The sequence below is a fragment of the Loxodonta africana genome, chromosome 13 (genome assembly GCF_030014295.1).
Source record: "Loxodonta africana isolate mLoxAfr1 chromosome 13, mLoxAfr1.hap2, whole genome shotgun sequence".
Taxonomy (NCBI): Eukaryota; Metazoa; Chordata; class Mammalia; order Proboscidea; family Elephantidae; genus Loxodonta; species Loxodonta africana.
This window is the reverse complement of record NC_087354.1, coordinates 72,478,873-72,500,987: the sequence shown is the minus strand read 5'-3', so window position 1 is coordinate 72,500,987 and position 22,115 is coordinate 72,478,873. Positions and strand designations below refer to the sequence as shown.

The 22,115-nt window shown below is 35.6% G+C and overlaps 1 protein-coding gene across 7 annotated transcripts in view; it reads left to right on the top strand.

Moving 5' to 3' along the window:
• Positions 1-22,115, top strand: part of LRBA (LPS responsive beige-like anchor protein) — a 766,566-nt gene that overhangs the window by 498,972 nt on the left and 245,479 nt on the right. For 6 of the 7 annotated variants that reach the window (XM_010597205.3, XM_064267558.1, XM_064267557.1 and 3 more), the window contains one exon: positions 17,188-17,305. In XM_010597205.3, the coding sequence (XP_010595507.2) occupies positions 17,188-17,305 (118 nt within the window). Of the gene's footprint in view, positions 1-11,777; positions 12,805-17,187; positions 17,306-22,115 lie in introns of those variants that run through there. The other variant, XM_023557134.2, reaches the window with a different exon arrangement.

Here is a 22,115-nt window from a genome sequence, read left to right as displayed (position 1 = left end):
CTTTTATGTGCCATCCTTGTAAAGCTATTATAGTTAGTTTTTCTTGCTATTATGTGTAAAATGTTTTCGCATTTCTCTAAATGCCAGTTTGTAAAATGAAGAAAATACATTGCTGTTGAGTCGATTCCAACTCAGTGTCCCTATAGGACAGAGTAGAACTACCCCATAGAGTGTGCAAGGAGTAGCTAGTGCATTTGAACTGCCGAACTTTTGGTTAGCAGGCAAGATCTTAACCACTGTGCACTATGTTTATTTTACCATTTTTTATTAGAATATTATGGATATACTAAAAGAGTTTCATACCTTTTTCAATGTTTATGCCAGATTTTTTGTTTTCTTGTATTGTTTATTACAATTTCCCTGATTTTGAAGTTCACTGATTGTATTTAATAATAATGGTAATTTGCATGGTTGCCTATCTAGTTCATAATTTTAATTGAGATATTCTAGTGTTTTGCCGTTTGAATGGTGATAGTAATAAAAATAATTGTAATAATGATTGCTAACATATACATAGTGGTTATTATGTGCCAGGCATTATTTTCCTAGCTGTACGTACATTAATTTTCATAGTAAGTATATGAGATGTGTACTATTATTTATTCCAGAAGCTACATGATTAGCTAATATTTGTTGTAAGCTTTTGATTAAAAAACAAATAAAAACCTTTTATTTTACGTAATTTATTTCCATTCTATTTTACTCAGCATTTTTTTTTCTTTTACAGTGGTTGCAGGATTTGATCAAATGCCTTTTCAGCATCTTTTAAATGGTTATGTAATTTTCCCGTTTTTAATGTGTTGAGATAAAATTTATGTTGTAGGTTTCCTTATACTGAACCACTCTTCCAATTAAGAAAATAATCCTTTTGGTAATGATACGTCATTCTCAGAATGTATTGCTGGATTCTCTTTGCTTATGTTTTATTTAGAAGTTTTAAATCTTTATTCGATGATGAAACTGCTTTATAATTTGCCCTTTTGATAATCTTTCTCTTTTTTTAAGTTTTTATTGTTAAAATTATGCTGGCTTTATAAATGAATTATGCCGCTTTCCATTTTTCCTAGAATATTTTTTAGATTGTAATATAAGGTTAAATGTAGCTTAGCTGTGAACCTGTTTTGTGGGAATTTACTTGATGCAATACCCAAAAAATGGCAGCCTTCAAATAACACTACCAGGCAAGCCACCCCAGAGATCAAAAAATAGAAAGGTTCACTGATGAAATTAAGATTCTCGAGTCACATGTTTATTCAAACATCTTAAAACACACAATGAGAAGTAAGGAAAGGGAGATGGGGCAGGTTAGCAGGATAGGGTGCAGGTGGGCAGAAGGATCAGAGTACTGGAACCTTGGTTTATGCATTGTTCACGTGTCCTATCTCTTTCTCCGCCTCATCAGCCTTTCCTGCCGATGGTGTATTTAGGTGAGTTTAGGTATGAGCAAAGGGTTCCGCATGTGGAAGGTGTCCCTGACCAATGAAGCACACTTGCTTTATTGGATAGATGCAGGGACAGGTATTCCTGGCCACAGCTATGGTTAACCAGTTAGCCTCCTGAACAGTTCACTTGCATTTATTATGCAGTTAAAACCCTCAGAGGCCAGAATGAGACCATACTGAGTGTTATGGATTGAATTGTGTCCCCTCAAAATGCATGTCAACTTAGCTAGGCCGTGATTCCCAATACTGTGTGATGGTCCACCATTTTGTCATCTGATGTGATTTTCCTATGTGTTGTAAATTCTACCTCTATGATGTTAATGAAGTAGGATTAGAGGCAGTTATGTTAATGAGGCAAGACTGTCTCCAGGATTAAGTTGAGTCTTAAGTCAATCTCTTTTGTGATATAAAAGAAGTGAGTAGAGAATGTGGGGATCTCCTACCCACAAGAAGCAGTGCTGGGAGCAGAGCATGTTCTTTGGACCCAGGGTTCCTGTGTGGAGACACTCCTAGAACAGCAGAAGATGGTTTTTTAAATGACCTTTTGCTTTCTTCATGTATGACACCCTTGATGTCATTCCAGAACTTGACTGGTCTTTGGTCATTAGTGTTCAATGCATCAAGTTTATTCTTGAGATTGTCTCTAAATTCAGGTGGGATATACTCAAGGTCATACTTTTTGGCTCTTGTGGTCTTGTTTTAATTTCCTTCAGCTTCAGCTTGAACTTGCATATGAGCAGTTGATGGTCTATTCTGTAGTTGGCTCTTGGCCTTGTTCTGACTGATGCTATTGAGCTTCTCCATCATCTCTTCCATAGATGTAGTCAATTTGATTTCTGTGTATTCCATCGAGTGAGGTCCATGTGTACAGTCACCATTTATGTTGTTGAAAAATGGTATCTCCAATGAATAAGTCATTGGTCTTGCAGAATTCTATCATATGGTCATCAGTGTCATTTCTGTCACCAAGGCCATATTTTCCAACTATTGTTTCTTCTTTGTTTCCTGCTTTCACATTCCAGTCACCAGTAATTATCAGTGCATCTCGATTGCGTGTTTGATCAGTTTCAGATTGCAGAAGATGATAAATATATTCAATTCCTTCATCTTTGGCATTAGTAGTCGGTGCGTAAATTTAAATGTAGTCCTGTTAACTGGACTTCCTTGTAGGTGTATGAGTGTTATCCTGTCAAGGACAGCATTGTAATTCAGGATAGACCTTGAAATGTTCTTTTTGACGGTGAATGTAGCGCCATTTCTCTTCAGTTTTTCATTCTTGCCATAATGGACCCTATGATTGTCTTACTCAAAATGGCCAATACCAGTCCATTTCAGTTCACGAATGCCTAGAATATTGATCTTCAAGCATTCGATTTCATTTTTGGTAGCTTCCAGCGTGAAATTTCACCCCACTTGCAAACTAACAATTTAGCATGCTGCAGTTTCATGGTGTCAGCAGAAGACATGAGACTCCTGGGTCAGGGACAAAAAGATCTTTCTTACAGCGCAACAAACATCACGTTAGTGTCTGTTCTGCTTACCTGGCAAGTCCCTGGAGACAATGTACAGTGGCCCAGGTGAGTACTGCACCCAGTGGATTTTCACCACACCTGAGCGTCTCCAACCTTAGGGAACCCACAGTTTTTACAGTGGACAGTAAGGTTGGCCTTTGCCTCAGCAATACCAGTTGCCCTCAAATTGGTTCTGACTCATAATCACCCTGTGTGTATCAGAGTAGGGCTGTTCTCCATCAGATTTTCAGTGACTGTTTTTTGGCGGTACTTCTGGCTCTGAGCATGTTAACCTTTACCACCAGCGACTGCATTTGCTTCAAAGGAAGACAGTATCCCTTTCTTCGAAGGCCGTTTGCTTTAAAACATCCTTGAAAAGAGTGCCGGGACCAAAGCACAATGATCGCCTCACTCTCAAGACCTGCAGAAATGTGAGACCCAATACAGGAACAGTATGATTGTACCTTATGGCTTGGTTTTTCTAAGTATAAGTAACATATTCTTCTTCATATAGCCCAGCTTCCACGTTCCAATTACTAATGGATTTTAACAGCTGCTTCTTCTCGTTTCGTATCATGCACATCAGCAAACGAAGGTCCCGAAAGCTTGACTTCCCTTCATGTCATTAACATTGACTCTACTTTGAGAAGGCAACTCTTCCTCAGTTGTATTTTGAGTGCCTTCCAACCTAAGAGTTTCATCTTCTAACACTATATCAGTGTTTCACTGCTATTCATAAGGTTTTCACTGGCCTATTTTTTTCATAAGTAGATTGCCAGATCCTTCTTCCTCATCTATCTTAGCCTGGAAGCTCCACTGAAATACGTCCACCAGGGTCATCCTGCTGGTATTTGAAATACCGGTGGCATAGCTTCCAGCATCACAGCAACATATAAGCCACCACAATATTCCAGACTGACAGATGAGAGGCCTATTGTAGGAGTCGTGTGACAATAAATAAACTTTGTACTAAGCCTATGATAACACAAAGCAGAGGATGGTTGCATCTGCTTGGAAAGTCAGGCAAAGCTTTACAAAGAAGAGGTACTTGACTTGACCTTTAAGGATGAGAAGTTCACTCTGGAGAGAGTATTATGTAGTAGATTAGAGTACAATGTTAAGATATCTGTTACACTCGGTTATACCACTTACTAGTTATGTGATCCTGACCAAGTCATTCAACTTCTCAAAGACTGTTTCCTCATTTATAAAAGTGAAAATTATGTCTATTTCATAGTACCATGTTGAGATTAGTTTAAATAATTACTTCAAAACATTTAGCATAGATCCCGGCATATAAAGAGCACTAATTAAATTGTATTTATTGCAGTTGCTAATATTACTATCTGTTGTTTTTCGGTGCCATCGAGCTGATTCTGACTTAGAGCAAATACATGTGACATGGTAGAACTGCCCCATAGATTTTTCTGCCCTGTAATTTTTTGGAAGCAGACCACAAAGTCTGTCTCACAGAGCTGCTGGGTGGGTTTGAACCAAAGTCCTTTTGGTTAGCAGCCAAGCACGACAGTTGAGCCAGTAGGGCTAGTACTCTAATACAACTGCTCCTACCGCCTTTTTTATCAGCCAGATTAAAAGATATTCCATTCCAGAGAGAGAGACCAAACACTGGGAGGTGCATAAGCATGAGACAGTATATTATAGCATGTTTGAAAGAGTATGTTGTGTGACATAATTGGAACATGAGATGTTTATATGAAAATGTTCAAAGATGATAAAGACTTCTTTTAAAGTGGGTTTCAAAACAGTAAAGAAGGATGTAAGTGCTTTTAGGGAGATAGAATCTATTGAACTTGATTGAGAGGTGAGTGAAATAAAAAATAATGGAATATTGTAGGTTAGGATGACGCAGGTTTCTGTTTGGTTTACGTGGTTTTTGAGGCTGTTTATCAATAATAGACTATTGGGCTAATGACAGCTGTTAAGAGGACAAAAATCAGTTTGGTTTTGGATGTGTTGAATTTCCAAATTTGGATGCCATTGTGATGGCGCTCTCTACTAGGTGATTGGATAAACCAGAAAAAGCAAACCACTTACTGTCCAGTTGGTGCCAACTCATAGTGACCCTATAGGACAGAGTAGAACTGCCCCATAGGGTTTCCAAGGAACGGCTGGTAGATTCGAACTGCCGAACTTTTGGTTAGCAGCCAAACCCTTAACTACTGCTCCACCAGGGCCCCTGGTGATTGGATATAAGGGTATAAAACTGTCTTATCCAAGTAGAGGTATTCATCTCTTATATTATGTTGTCACTAGATCTTAACACTGTTGTGTAGTTTAGTGAATGAAACATTGGCTGTTGATGAAACCACTCAGTGTAGAGTGAGAAGGCTAAGAATTCAACCAAAAATCACTCAATGTAGAGTGAGAAGGCTAAGAATCAGCCACACTACTAAAATTAAAAAGAAATGCAAGTTGGAATCTTTGACAAAAGGAAACAGGGTAGACATTTTTAAGAAGTATAAGGAGGGGGTTGGCGGTGGGTGTCTTCAGGGACAATTTGTGAAAGTGTAGAAGTAGCAAACCTTCTCTTGGTAGTTTTCTTGAAAAGGAGACATTTAATATATCTATTTTATAGGATATCCATAATGTCTCAAGGCAAAGAAATCACAAATATTTAAGCATAGATTGCCCTAAGCATTTCCTTGTGTTACAATATCTTTGGTTTTTGTATCCAGGAAATGCTGGCCTCATAGAATGAATAGGCAGATATTCCCTCCTCTTTAATTTTCTGGAAGACTTTGTATAGAATTGGTATTACTTCTTCCCTAAATGTTTTGTAGAATTTACCAGTGAAGCCATATGGGCCTGGAGTTTACTTTATGGGAAAATTTAAAACTACATATTCAATTTCTTTAATAGATACAGTGCTATTCAGGTTATCTGTTTCTTATTGAGTGAGCTTTTGTATTTGTATCTTTCAAGAAATATGTTCATTGCAACTGAATTGTCCAATTTAGTCATATAACATTGTTCATAACATGACCTTTTTATTCTTTTAATGACTGTAAAATCTGTAGTGATGTTTCTTCTTTCATTGCTGATACTGGTAATTTTTGTCTTCTCTATTTTGTCTGGTCAGTCTGGCATTAATATTATTTATCTTCTGAAAAAAACAGCTTTTGGTTTCATTGAGCTTTCTCTACTAATATGTTTTCTATTTCATTGATTTGCATTTTTATTATTTGGTCTTTTTACTTTGGGTTTAATTTGCTCTTATTTTTCTAGGTTTTTTTTTTTTTTTAATGGTAGAATCCGAGGTCATTGATTGTAGACCTTTGTCCTTTCCTATTAATATAGGTGTTTAATGCTGTAAAATGTCCTCTAAGCACCCCTTTACCTGCATTTAACAAATTTTTACATATTGTATTTTCATTCAATTCAAAATACTCTTCTAATTTTCTTTTTGTTTCTTCTTTGACCCATGGATTATTTAGAAATGAACTATTTAGTTTCTAAGTAATGAGGCTTTTCCAGATATCTTTCTGTTATTGATTTCTAAGTTAATTCCAGTAGAGTCAGAAAAATACTGTGCATGATTTGAATCTTTTGAATTTGTTGTGACTTGGCTTTTGACCCAGAATATGTTGCCTTTGTAAATATGTATTCTGCTGTTGTTGGATGGAATGTTCTACAAATGTCAATTAGGTCAACTTGGTTGATGGTGTTGTTCAAATCTCCCATATTCTTACTGATTTTATCAGTTACCTACTTGTTTTATCAGTTATGGAGAAAAAAAATGTTGACACTTTTTATAATGTTAGTTTGTCTTGTTTCTTCTTTCTGTTCTATCAGTTTTTGCTTCATGTATTTTAAAGTTCTGTTATTAGGTGTGTAACACTTAGGATAGTTATGGCCTCTTGATAAAATTATTTATCATTATGAAATGACCCTGTTCATTTACTTTTTTTTTTTTGCTCTAAAATCTAGTTTGTCTGTTTCAGTGTCCTTTTCTACTACCCTGTTATCTGTGTCATTTCTAGTTCAGTTTGATTGGTTTCTCTCATTATGGGTCATATTTTCTTGCTTTTTTTGAAACCTGGTAATTTTGAATTGGGTGCCAGCCATGGTGAATTTTACCCTGTGGTGTACTGGATGTTTTTGTATTTCTATAAATATTCTTATGCTTTGTCCTGGGATATAGTTATGTTACTTGGAAATAGTTTGATTCATTTCTTAGGCAGCACCAGAGCACCAAAATCCTCCTGAGTACTTTACCCAGTGCCCATAAATTATAGGCATTTCACTTAGGCTATATGTGTTTTGCGTCTGATTTCCTGTAATTTTTCCGTTAATTTTTTCCCTGCCCTCAGGTCGTTTTCTCATACACGCAAGTTGATCAGTATTTAGCAAAAGACTGCAGATCTCTGTTTCTTTGTAGCTCTCTCTGATCTGCTACTCAGCCCTGTGAATTTTAGCCTCCTCAATCTTCCTGTACTTCCAGCTCTGTCCCCTCTATTCCAGTAGACCACTGGTTCTAACTAGATTACTCCTATCTGCTCTGTGGCCTGGAAATTCTTACTAGGCAGGAAGTTGGGATAATGGTAGATCTCACCTCTTTGTTTCCAATCTCTGAGGGATTCCAAAACCAAAAAATCCAAACCCAGTGCCATGGAGTCGATTCTGACTCTGAGGGATTACTCTCCTTTATTTCTTGATTTCTGATATCCTTAAGGATCCCTGGTAGCATAGCACAGTGGTTAAGAGCTTGGCTACTAGCCAAACAGTTGGCAGTTCAAGTCCACCAGCTGCTCCTTGGAAACCCTATGGGGCAGTTTTTCTCTGACCCATAGGACCACGGTGAGTTGAAATCGACTGTGGGTTTGGTTCCCTTTTTTTTTTTTTTTTTTTTTTTGTGAATACTCTTAAAGGAGCACCGGTAAAGCAGTGGTTAAAGTGGTAAAGGTTGGCAGTTCAAACCCAACAGCCTTTCCGTGGGAGAAAGATGTAGCAGCTTTAGTCTGTAAAGATTTATGGTCTTAAAAACCCTATGGGGCAGTTCTCCTCTGTCCTAGATGGTTGCTATGAATTGGAATCAATTTGACAGCAATTTTTTTCTAAATGTTTTGAAAACTGTTTTTTCCCCTTATATTTTGTCTGTTTTCAGTATTGTTTAGATTCAAGAGTAAATCCGGTCCCTGTTACTCCATCTTTGTCAGCTGTGGAAGTACTCTTGACATTTGAATTTGATCTTTTAAATTTACTGTGTTATAGATTCCCGTTTCACTTGTCTACTCTTTCTTATTTTCTACAATGTTTGTGTTCATGTGTTCTTAGAATCTTAGAAGGTAGGTAGTTTGTGAGGCTGGGGTGGCCCTCTATCCATGAGTCAACGTCTTCTGTGTTTTTGGTACCATTCTAAGTATTGGGGAAAGAAACATGACTTAGATCCAGCCTCTGAGAACTTCACTCAAGTAGGAACTCCAGTATAGTTGGGGGAGGGGTGGGAAGTATGCAATGGTTTGGAGTTACGCAATGAAATCAAGTTAACTTGAAAATTTTATTTAAATTGTAGCCATAACGTTTTGAGTAATACAGATCTTTTAAGAAAAGCTTTTTTGGGGAAGAATATATCTGAAGTAGAATGTGAGCACAATATTTAGTTTCATGCTATATTATGGAAGTAAATAGGAAAATGTACTGCTCATTTTTAACTGACTCCAACTAAAGCTGAGCAATTAGTAGGGGACAGAAGGTTAAAAAGAGAGAGAGAGAAAAGAAAAGTATTTCGCTCTGATTGGGAAAAAAATGTCATGAGAACTTTCGGCTTTTAGCATCAAACTCATTGCCATCAAGTCAATTCCAACTGATAGCAACCCTATAGAACAGAGTAGAACTGTCCCATATGGTTTCCAAGGAGTGCCTGGTGGTTTTGAACTGCCAGCCTTTTGGTTAGCAGCCGTAGCTCTTAACCACTGTACCACCAGGGTTTCCTTTAGTATCAAGTAGTATGTAATTATTTTCCTTTCTATTTCTTTTCCTGTTATATTTGAAGGAAGCCCTGGTGGTGCAGTGGTTAAGAGCTCGGCTTCGAGCCAAAAGGTTGACAGTTTAAGTCCACCAGTTGCTCCTTGGAGACCCTGTGGGGCAGACAGTTCTACTCTGTCCATAGAGTCGCTACTGAGTTGGAATCGACAACGGCAGTGGGTTTTGTTTTTGTTTTTAAATAAATTTGAAGAACAAAAGCAAATTCTTTAAGCAAAAGTTTTCTGTTTAATTAGCGTAAATAACTTAGGCATCAGAGAAACGTCAACGACTAAATCATACTGTGTTTGCTATGAAGAGATAAGTAGCCTAGCTATAGGCTGTTAATCCAACTTGAAGATTTTGTTCATTTTTTTTATCTAGGGAGGACCTTTGATGCCAATCTGAGACTGAGATTGAGTTCATAAAGGAAGAATTGGCTTTAAGAAAGATGATATTGACCCTTAGTTGATTTAAAAGTATATATTATAAAATATTTCAACCTTTTTTAAAATAATCTTTTATTAGTGCTGATTTAAGTTTAATTCTTTAAAGAATAGAAAGCACATGACTTTACAGAACCATTGTGTGCCATAATAGGAAAAAATATTGTACACCTTGATTTCAGTACTGTAGTGTTACTCCCACAGGTCTTTGAGAAGTGACTAGGAATCTTTCCAATCTAAAAGAAAAAATGATGAATCATAATGTATGTTATCTTTTTTCATACCATATGTATAAAAAAATAAAAATGTATAGGAAGAATTAAATATAGATGTTTTTGAATCAGTGAAGAAAGAACAATTTGGATGTTGTTAGCATGAAAAAGGCGAAAGTGGTTTTGAGGGTGGAAAAGTTAGGCAGAGCAGTGTTAAACCATTTTCGGCAGAAATTAGCCAAATTAAAGAAATATCTTTCTTGGCCTCTTTCTAATTTTGAAGAGTATTGAATAAAGCATAAATTGTATGCATATTTATTTGCATTTTTATACTTAAATTATCTTATTAATGCAATGGAAGGGCTTGGGTGTGGTGATTGTAGTGTTAAGGTGTTATCTGAATTAGGCAAAACTCTTTACCAGATAAAGGTAATAAAACTGGTTAGAACACCAAACTATATATCTTTAGTAACATTTTTACTGCTTTATAAATTTTTTTTATTGGAGTTTTTCTCTTTTGTACAGATACAAGGTAATTTCTTTATTTCCTATGCTACAATCAGATAGGACTCTTTCAAACCTTCTTCATGTTGAAATTGACATTGTGGCTTCCATTTTGTTATGTTCTTATTTTAAAAGGAATCTTCTAGCCGAAATACCTCTATTTTAATTCAGAATCTGCTCTTTCTCTGCAAATATAACACCTAGCTCCTTACCTTATGTGTTGCTATCAAAAATGAAATAAAATGCATTTGTGTTCCTTAATATTGTTCCTTAACATTCTTTTCTGGTATGTTTTTGATTCTTGTGTTCTTTCACAGAAAACATCAGACTGCAGTTATAGTTGCAATTAAAAAAACTTGAATTAAAAATGAGTTGGATAATGAATAAAAATGCCTTCTTTGTTTTGCGTCTTCATACCACATTTGATTTTTTCTTGTACTAATTAAGATATACATTGAATGTTAGTTCAATAAGAAATGGCCTTTATGACATATCATTTAGAATGTAAATTATTTTTAAGCAGGAGAATATTGAAAATAAAACAGAACTAGCTAAAAAATCTGAATTATTTACAGGCCAAGGGCTTAAAAGTGCATCGCCCCTGCACAAATATTACATTATGAAATGGGAATTTCAGTTTGCTGTAAATCTGTCTGGCATAGCAGCTTAAAATAAAATAGTTTTACCCATCTAAAGCAACATCAATTTGCCAGTCAGTGCTTCATGTATCAAAGAGTGTTCTGTGAAAATATCAATATCATTGGTTAATATAAATGAAATTAATTTTTAAAGCTGGGCTAAAGGTTGACATCTGAAAAATTGCATTACTTTGCAGAAGAGAAATTTCTGTCTTCTAGTGAAATTTCAGGTCATAAGGGCAAGTAATTTTCACAATCTTCAATGGGAGCCAGTGAAATATGAACTTCATTGTCACCTAGCCCCAAAGCGATAAGATAAAATGAGCTGATACATCATTTGCTGTGGTTTTATCATCTCCCTCAGTAATTGGAAGAGAAAACATAAGAGCATGTGTGTTTGTATGCTCCCCTCTTGCCCCTCCTGGCTCCACCATCATCCACACCCAGGCTAAAACCATTTTAGCCCAATCAATACAAAGGTCACATAGCATTTTATTTATATATTTTTAATTTTTCATTCTGACTAAAACTGCCAAGTAGAACATTAGAGTAATGAATATGTTTAATTGAATTTGTCACCCATGAAAATGCTAAGGAGAACACTGTACCACATCATAGTACCAGTAAGCAGAAGGAGGAAATATACTGTATAGATGAAAAGATTTTAAATAACAACTCATAATTAATTTAAAGGGTAATTTTCTGTCCTATTCATAACTTTCATATTTTTTATTATTATCAATTTTTGTATTCTTTCTGAAATTTGGTGACATTCTAAGTGTTCAGGGATATAGATTTAATAACAAAATTACCGAATTTTCCACCATACTCAACAATATGCCATCTTCAAATTCAAGGAAAGACCTTCAAGTTTTGTTTCAAGGATATATATTTGAAAACTTCAAACTAAAAGTCATGTGGTCTAATGATGAAGTAAATTCTTTAACTAGAATTCACTATGATAAAGTAAATCAAGTGTTATGCTTTGATATCAAGTTCCAGAGAAAATTGTATGTAGCAAAATGCAAAAACCATGATAATAATATGGAGCTACAACTTTAAAATACTTGATTTAAATTCCTTTAAACTAGTTAAAATTGCAGTTATTGTAAATAAAACATTATTGTACATGTATTTAGTGGTGATTTGATAAGAGAATATTTCCCTGTGTTTTTATCCATTTCTGTTTGCTGTTTTTTCCATATTAAAATATATGCCTTCTGACTGTAATTTATAATTATGTTCCATGAAAATGGGATGTAGAGAATATTTCCTAGACTTTTCCTGTAAATGATGTTGTTAATTGATAGCATGATTTAGCCTGTATTTTGTATACTAAATTTAAAACATTTTTATTGATGTTAAATATATCCATATAGTTTGGAAATGGTTTTGTTGTGAAATTTCAAATACTACTGTTAATATGTATGATTTTACTCTTACTTACAAATTCTTCAGAAGTCAGTGTGGAATTAATCTGAAAGAGTAGAACCTCTTCAAATAGTGGCAAATGTTTGGGACTAGGATATGCTGTGCTAGTTTTAAAAATAACGAGTAGTGTTTTTAAAGATATTTTTTATTGATGTTATATATGTGAGTGTATATATATGGATTTTTTTTGTAAATACTTCTTATTTTTCAGGTAAAACATTTTATTTTTTTCTCTTGACAAAAAATTGTAAAACCTTTTAAGTGTATTAAGGGTAGTTTTTGTAGTTCGTGAAACAAAGCCCCATTTTTTTTTCTTAAAACAAATATGGCTCTATTTTCAGAGACTATTTTCAGTCTACCTAAAAAAAAAGTGTAATATTTAATAAGTAAGAGTACCATTTAGTTAGGCAATAAATACAGGTTTCTAGTTTTGTTCTTTGGTTAAGATGAGAAAACAAAAGTTTTATTTTGATAAACTGGAGAGCTAAAGAGAAAAGTGAAAATGCTTTACTTTCAATTCAAGAATATATGCAACAAGGTAAAGAAGTTTTCTTATCTGTCCACAGTGTACTATTTGAAGTGTAGAAGAAAGAAATGGGCACATTAGTTAGGGAGAATGATATATGCTTTTTCAGAAGGTATGGTTTTCAGATAATCAAATGTATCTTCGTTAAAATTTTTAATATAAAGTAATATATACATATATGTATGTGTGTGTATATATAATTAAATACTGGTTTCTTTCTCTCCTTTCTATCTCCCTTACCTAAAGTTTAACTAATAAACCAACTTTGTTGAAACAAATTATATACATATGTACATATATATATGAAGAAAGTTGAATTTGCTAATAATACCAACAGTATCAATAAAGCTAGGTAGTAAACATTCAAAGAGAGTGCTGTGGGCTTAAGCTTTCGAGCTATTCTCCACTTTTGGTCATAACTGCAGCGCAATGGTAATGATACTGTTTCCATAGCAACTGATTCATTGGAGGGCTGGACCTCTGTCTAGGGTGCTGTCAGTGTGTGTAGAGTTTCAGTGAACAGAAAGTCCCAAAGAAGGGTCTGTTTCTACCTAATCCAGTTTTAATTAAACTCTAGAGACTTTGAAGTGAAGCCTTGGACCAGGCATATACTATTCCAATAAGAAACAAACCTCTGGTTTAGCTAGGCCTCAGCTGCTTCTCAGTACTGACACCTTTTCCTAATGAATACTTTAAAGAAATGTTATTATGTCCATTTTAGCAAGTAATTTTACTAGTTAAAGGATTCTTCATTTTATATCAAACCTCAACTTTCTCTTCCATAACTGTAAAATTTCACTTGTTAATTTTTTCTTTTAAGAAATCAGACTAGTTTTTCTAAGTAACATTTTACTTTTTTGATTCCTTTGACAATGTTAAATAATTTTCTGTCTCTCCTCCTGTTTCTCCTTTTCTGAGTTTTAAAAAATTACTATACCTGATTATATTTAACATTGAAAGTACTATCATTCAGTTTGTTGCCATTTATATCAAGTTCGAAAACATACAAAACAATACTAGATTAAATCAATTATGCATATAAATGTACTAATAGTGTAAAAATTTACATGGGAATTATAATCCCAAAAACGAGGGTAGTGATTGGCTCTGAGGAAGGAGGAAAATGGGATCAGGAAAGATTAAACATAAGAGTTTCAATACTATTTATAATCTATTAATTTTTTTTTAAATATATGCAATAATATAGCGAATGGTAGGATTTGATAATGTTGAGTAGCAGATACATGGACTTATTTTATTTTCTGTACTTTTGAATATGCTTGACATTTGTTAATAAAGCACATTTTGAAGGAGCATGCTACTTGCTGTGTTTCAAGTAGATGTTTGAATAACTATACTGCTTAAAGAAATGGAATATAAATTGAATTTTCCAATTAATCATAATTATTTTGGTACATTAAAAATGTTATAAAATGGTTTAGAATCTTTATTTTTATTACTAAATGGAATATCCTAGAATATAATTAAATATTTAGATAAATGATTTTGACCTTACAGTGATTGGCATCACCATCATGAAAACAGGTTTATATAGTTCCATAGATATAAGGGGTAGAATTTGCAGACCAGTGTGATATTCCTAGGATATCACAGAGCTTCAAAAATCTTTTTTTTTTTTTTTTTTGCTTTTTCTCTTTCACCTGTAACCTATGTGCAGGAAGAGAAGAAGAGTTGATTAAAATTCCTAATGAGTTGGATTCTAGTTTAACAAAAATTCATCCCTCTTGGAAATGTGTCAGTGTGGTATATAATGGAAGCTCTAGGCTTGTGGATTGAGAGTAGCTGAGACACAGCCACTGATTTGTCAAGGAATTTTGTATTAAGTATTTAATTAGTCTGAGCCTCATTTTCCTTATCAATAATTGGATAGATTGGGTTTATATGGTGTTATGGAACATATATTGGATTGTCTAACATTTGAAAAATATAAGTGGCAAACTCAAATGCTGATGAAATGAGGCAGGTAATAGCAAATGAGTAAATGAGGGCCAAATGGAGAGCGCGTGCCAGTTGTTACCATGCGGCATATGGATCCAGATTTGCAGCCACATAGTCCAGTTTTTCCTGACATTTATGTAAATATATAAGTATGTATTTGTGTAAATATTCATTTTCTCCAATATTTTCAACTCATTCAAATTTGGTTAAAACATCCTATGGGGCAAACAAAATGAATTTGGGACATGTATATGAAACTTGGGTTGCCATTTATTGATTCATTTAATCATTCAGAAAATATCTACTTTGTGCCAGACATTGTTTTGTTGTTGTGTACCATTGCCTAGACATTGTTCTGTTGTTGTTGTGTACCATTGCCTAGACATTGTTCTGTTTTTGTTGTTGTGTGTCATTGCCTAGACATTGTTCTGTTGTTGTTGTGTGCCATTGCCTAGACATTGTTCTGTTGTTGTGTGTCATTGCCTAGACATTGTTCTGTTGTTGTTGTTGTATGCCATTGTCTAGGCAATGTCTTTGCTCTAAAGCAACTTAGATTCCAGTATTCAAGTGATGAATAGAGGGAACAGACAAGTAAGCCGATATTAGAATTCAGATCACAGTGTTATGAAGAAAACCTGGTAAGGGTTTTGAGTAGGATGAATGGTGGTAGAGGAAGTGGGATTTAGATCCTTTGGCTTCACTGAGGAGATAACATAATGAAAAGAAATCTAGATGTGAGAGAAGAGCATTCCAGGCAGAGGGAATAACTAGTATGAAAGCAGTGAGGAGGAAAGAGGCTCGTCAGATTGTCCCAAATATAAGACTTTACATGCAGTTAAGAGGAGCTTAGAGTTTATTGTGTGTGATGTGAAACCACAGGACGCTATTAAATATAGGACCGATGTGATCTGATTCGCCTTTTAAAATTTTTTTCTTTGGCTCCCCTGAGCAGAATAGACCCTAGAGGTAAGAATAGTAGGGAGACCAAGTAGAAGGCTACTGCAGACTCTGAAGGCTTGGATCTGCTGGTGGTAGCAGTGGTTGTGGTGAGAGAAAGAATACCTCTGCTTTAAAAAAACTTTGGGAGTAATACCCATAGTTTTGTCCTCCCTTTTCTCATTCATTTCTCTCAGTATTTGTTACGTAGGTAGGTTGTGTAACAGAGTTAGGATTTCTCAATCAGCAGTTTTCACAGCCGAAAGCGTGATTCTTCGTGACTAATCCTTTGAACTTTTTGTTTTATTTTTTAAACAACCTGAGCCTTAGAGTTGTACTCATTCTTTCAATTCCTGGGCCCTGAAGTGCCAAAAATAGAACCATTTCTATAGAAAAATTAAAGTGGCGACTTTGTACTTACTGAATTAAATAAGAGGTTTTTTCTTTAAAAAATGTATTTTGAATTGAGGAATGTAGATTTATTTGCATTTAGGATCAGAAGAATGGAAGAGTATAGAAAAGAACAGTGTAAACTTTGCATAAAATAAATTCATACTACTATTCATTGTTTTTCTTCTTTGTGCCCGATCTTTACGCCAACAACGTAATATCATCATCAAATGTAGATTCGTTTGCATTTTTTAATGGTGGCTACTTTTGAGAGCTAAAACATAATTTTTTAACATACATCACCATGGGTTTTCTTCAGGTACCGATAACAAATGCATCTCGTTTTCTTTATTAATATTATGGAAAGTACAGAGAAATGCTAAATCTGGTTTTCCTTTTATAACTTCATATTTAAGCTTTTGAAACAAACTTTTAAAAAAAAACAAAACTTGAATAACAAAGCCACAAAGTGGTTTAGGTTTAAAGACAGGATTACTTTGAATTGGCAAAGTATTCTCAGCATCTGTGTTTGTCACATGGGATGACAAGAATTGTAACAAGTTACTCTGACAACCACCTACTCCATAGAGAGATTATGCTGAGTTCACTGGCAGGTTTGTGTTTAGCCTTAGCTGACAAAATGATACTTAACCTTTTATACAGTCAGCCTTTGTGCTTTCTGAATGAGTGACTTTGACAGTGAACTTGAAAGTGTTTTTTTTAAGTTATGAACTTAAATTTTTAAAAAGTAAGCAAATGTACTTCTGGGTACATTATTGGCATATTATGTGAAACTGAATTATAGATGTGATTTATAGGCATGTGTAACATTCTCTTGTGGCCCTCCTTGTTTTTAAGGTTTTATCTAGAACTTGACTTTCCAAAATATGACTCAAACATCAATTGATCAAGAATGTAATAAGTGTTTCCTAAAAAAGCAAAGGCTGTGTCATTGCTTTAAAAAGTCCAAATGTGTATTTTTAAATTGAAGTTTTGTAGTTTTACTCCACTTTTTCGTTTAAGAGTTTTCCTAATATTGCAGACCATTTTCTTAAATCTCTCTCCAAATTATTTCAATAACTATTTATTGAATTCTTTTCAAATAATTTGTTTGTATTAATATGTTTTTCTGTTTTAATTGGAGGGGGGAAACAAAACAAATGAGAAATTCTAGAATCATTACTTACTTGAGATTGTTTTTCCTCACTAGATCCTGGCATACACAGAGGGGCTGCATGGAAAATGGCTGTTCACAGAGATACGATCGATCTTTTCTCGTCGTTATCTTTTGCAAAATACAGCCCTGGAGATCTTTATGGCAAACAGAGGTAAAATGCTGTAGAAAGTACCTTCTTACAGAGCTAACCTCCACCTCTTTAAGATTTCATTTTTGGACTACAATATTGTTTTCATTTTGATAGTATTTTGTATTGCACCCTCTACCTTACTGACCTCCGTTTTTGTACCAAATGCATCTTCATGGGATTTTTTTTCCTTGGGCATTCTTAGACTGATTTATTGTTCTCTTTTTCTGACCCTATTACAAATTGATCCAAGGCTTTATAAATATGGGAGATAACAAACCAAAAAGCCCTTTGCCGTAGAGTCGATTCTAACTCATAGCGACCCTATAGGACAGAGTAGAACTGCCCCACAGGGTTTCCAAGGAGCTGCTGGTGGATTTGAACTGCCAAACTTTTGTTTAACAGCCAGACACTTAACTTCTGTGCCACCAGGCCTCCATGGGGGATAAAATAACTATTTAATCAGCTGTGTAGTGTGGATGTCATCAACATCGCTTCGATGCTTAAACTCCTCCTGGAAGGTAGCTGCATTTGAAGAGGGGAAAGGGGAATCAGATGATTCAAGCATTTATTTAACCTTTTGTCTAATTCATTACCGTTTATAAAGGCACCATCAGAAGATGGCACTGAACTGCCCTAGTTTCTTTGTATTACATGATTCTTGAAAGTGGAGCTAAAATTTCAATTTGTAGGTTTAGAATGGAACTTGGTGAAATCCATTAAGACAAGGAGGGGATACAAGGTACGTTTGAAGGAAAAGCATTGTTGAGTATGAGTGGAAGCATTCCAAAAAAACCCCAAACCATTGCCTTTTAGTTGATTCCAACTCATAGTGACCCTGTGGGACGAAGTAGAACTGCCTCATACAGTTTGCAAGGAGCGGCTGGTAGATTTCAACTGCCGACCTCTTGGTTAGCAGCCAAGCTCTTAACCACTCTACCACTGGGGGAATGTGTAAAGCCTAGTGCCTCCTTGTACATATTGGCTATAAATGGTTGATGATTTCTTTTTTTATTTTTTTTTATTAACTTTTTTTGAGCTTCAAGTGAACGTTTACAAATCAAGTCAGACTGTCACATATAAGTTTATATACACCTTACTCCGTACTCCCACTTGCTCTCCCCCTAATGAGTCAGCCCTTCCAGTCTCCTTTCGTGACAATTTTGCCAGCATCCAACTCTCTCTATCCTCCCATCCCGCCTCCAGACAGGAGATGCCAACACAGTCTCAAGTGTCCACCTGATATAATTAGCTCACTCTTCATCAGCATCTCTCTCCCACCCACTGTCCAGTCCCTTTCATGTCTGATGAGTTGTCTTCGGGGATGGTTCCTGTCCTGGGCCAACAGAAGGTCTGGGGAGCACGGCCGCCGGGATTCCTCTAGTCTCAGTCAGACCATTAAGTATGGTCTTTTTGTGAGAATTTGGGGTCTGCATCCCACTGGTCTCCTGCTCCCTCAGGATTTCTCTGTTGTGCTCCCTGACAGGGCAGTCATCGGTTGTGGCCGGTCACCAACTAGTTCTTCTGGTTTCAGGATGATGTAGGTCTCTCGTTCATGTGGCCCTTTCTGTCTCTTGGGCTCTTAGTTATAGTGTGACCTTGGTGTTCTTCATTCTCCTTTGCTCCAGGTGGGTTGAGACCAATTGATGCATCTTAGTTGGCCACTTGTTAGCATTTAAGACCCCAGATGCTACATTTCAGAGTGGGATGCAGAATGTCTTCATAATAGAATTATTTTGCCAATTGACTTAGAAGTCCCCTTAAACCCTGGTCCCCAAACCCCCGCCATTGCTCCGCTGACCTTTGAGGCATTCGGTTTATCCCGGAAACTTCTTTGCTTTTGGTCCAGTCCAGTTGAGCTGACTTTCCATGTATTGAGTATTGTCCTTCCCTTCACCTAAAGCAGTTCTTATCTATGAATTAATCAGTAAATAACCCTTTCCCACCCTCCCTCCCTCCCTCCCCCCCTCGTAACCACAAAAGTATGTGTTCTTCTCAGTTTATACTATTTCTCAAGATCTTATAATAGTGGTCTTATACAATATTTGTCCTTTTGTCCTGACTAATTTCACTCAGCATAATGCCTTCCAGATTCCTCCATGTTATGAAATGTTTCACAGATTCGTCACTGTTCTTTATCGATGCATAGTATTCCATTGTGTGAATATACCACAATTTTTTTACCCATTCATCCGTTGCTGGACACCTTGGTTGCTTCCAGCTTTTTGCTATTGTAAACAGAGCTGCAGTAAACATGGGTGTGCATATATCTGTTTGTGTGAAGGCTCTTGTATCTCTAGAGTATATTCTGAGGAGTGGGATTTCTCGGTTGTATGGTAGTTCTATTTCTAACTGTTTAAGATAACGCCAGATAGATTTCCAAAGTGGTTGTACCATTTTACATTCCCACCAGCAGTGTATAAGAGTTCCAATCTCTCCGCAGCCTCTCCAACATTTATTATTTTGTGTTTTTGGATTAATGCCAGCCTTGTTGGAGTGAGATGGAATCTCATCGTCGTTTTAATTTGCATTTCTCTAATGGCTAATGATCGAGAGCATTTTCTCATGTATCTGTTAGCTGCCTGAATATCTTCTTTAGTGAAGTGTGTGTTCATATCCTTTGCCCATTTCTTGATTGGGTTGTTTATCTTTTTGTGGTTGAGTTTTGACAGAATCATATAGATTTTAGAGATCAGGCGCTGGTCGGAGATGTCATAGCTGAAAATTCTTTCCCAGTCTGTAGGTGGTCTTTATACTCTTTTGGTTAAGTCTTTAGATGAGCATAGGTGTTTGATTTTTAGGAGCTCCCAGTTATCTGGTTTCTCCTCGTCATTTTTGGTAATGTTTTGTATTCTGTTTATGCCTTGTATTAGGGCTCCTAGGGTTGTCCCTATTTTTTCTTCCATGATCTTTATCGTTTTAGTCTTTATGTTTAGGTCTTTGATCCACTTGGAGTTAGTTTTTGTGCATGGTGTGAGGTATGGGTCCTGTTTCATTTTTTTGCAAATGGATATCCAGTTATGCCACCACCATTTGTTAAAAAGACTATCTTTTCCCCAATTAACTGACCCTGGGCCTTTGTCAAATATCAGCTGCTCATAAGTGGATGGATTTATATCTGGGTTCTCAATTCTGTTCCACTGGTCTATGTGCCTGTTGTTGTACCAGTACCAGGCTGTTTTGACTACTGTGGCTCTATGGTAGGTTTTGAAATCGGGTAGAGTGAGGCCTCCCACTTTCTTCTTCTTTTTCAGTAATGCTTTGCTTATCTGAGGCTTCTTTCCCTTCCATATGAAGCTGGTGATTTGTTTCTCTATCACCTTAAAAAATGACATTGGAATTTGGATCGGAAGTGCCTTGTATGTATAGATGGCTTTTGGTAGAATAGACATTTTTACTATGTTAAGTCTTCCTATCCATGAGCAAGGTATGTTTTTCCACTTAAGTATGTCCTTTTTAATTTCTTATAGTAGACCTTTGTAGTTTTCTTTGTATAGGTCTTTCACATCCTTGGTAAGATTTATTCCTAAGTATTTTATCTTCTTGGGGGCTACTGTGAATGGTATTGATTTGGTTATTTCCTCTTCGGTGTTCTTTTTGTTGATGTAGAGGAATCCAAGTGATTTTTGTATGTTTATGTTATAACCTGAGACTCTGCCAAACTCTTCTATTAGTTTCAGTAGTTTTCTGGAGGATTCCTTGGGGTTTTCTGTGTATAAGATCATGTCATCTGCAAATAGAGATAATTTTACTTCCTCTTTGCCAATCCGGATGCCCTTTATTTCTTTGTCTAGCCTAATTGCTCTGGCTAGGACTTCTAGCACAATGTTGAATAAGAGTGGTGATAAAGGGCATCCTTGTCTGGTTCCCGTTCTCAAGGGAAATGCTTTCAGGCTCTCTCCATTTAGAGTGATATTGGCTGTTGGCTTTGCATAGATGCCCTTTATTATGTTGAGGAATTTTCCTTCAATTCCTATTTTGGTGAGAGTTTTTATCATAAATGGGTGTTGAACTTTGTCAAATGCCTTTTCTGCATCGATTGATAAGATCATGTGGTTTTTGTCTTTTGTTTTATTTATATGGTGGGTTACATTCATGGTTTTACTAATATTAAACCAGCCTTGCATACCTGGTATAAATCCTACTTGGTCGTGGCGAATTATTTTTTTGATTTGTTGTTGAATTCTATTGGCTAGAATTTTGTTGAGGATTTTTGCATCTATGTTCATGAGGGATATAGGTTTGTAATTTTCTTTTTTTGTGATGTCTTTACCTGGTTTTGGTATCAGGGAGATGGTGGCTTCATCGAATGAGTTAGGCAGTATTCCGTCATTTTCTATGCTTTGAAATACCTTTAGTAGTAGTGGTGTTATCTCTTCTCTGAGTGTTTGATAGAACTCTGCAGTATAACCATCCGGGCCAGGGCTTTTTTTTTGGGGGGGAGTTTTTTGATTACCGTTTCAATCTCTTTTTTTGTTATGGGTCTATTTAGTTGTTCTACTTCTGAATGTGTTAGTTTAGGTAGGTAGTGTTTTTCCAGGAATTCATCCATTTCTTCTAGGTTTTCAAATTTGTTAGAGTACAATTTTTCATAATAATCTGATATGATTCTTTTAATTTCAGTTGGGTCTGTTGTGATGTGGCCCTTCTCGTTTCTTATTCGGATTATTTGTTTCCTTTCCTGTATTTCTTTAGTCAGTCTAGCCAATGGTTTATCGATTTTGTTAATTTTTTCAAAGAACCAGCTTTTGGCTTTGTTCATTCTTTCAATTGTTTTTCTGTTCTCTAATTCATTTAGTTCAGCTCTAATTTTTATTATTTGTTTTCTTCTGGT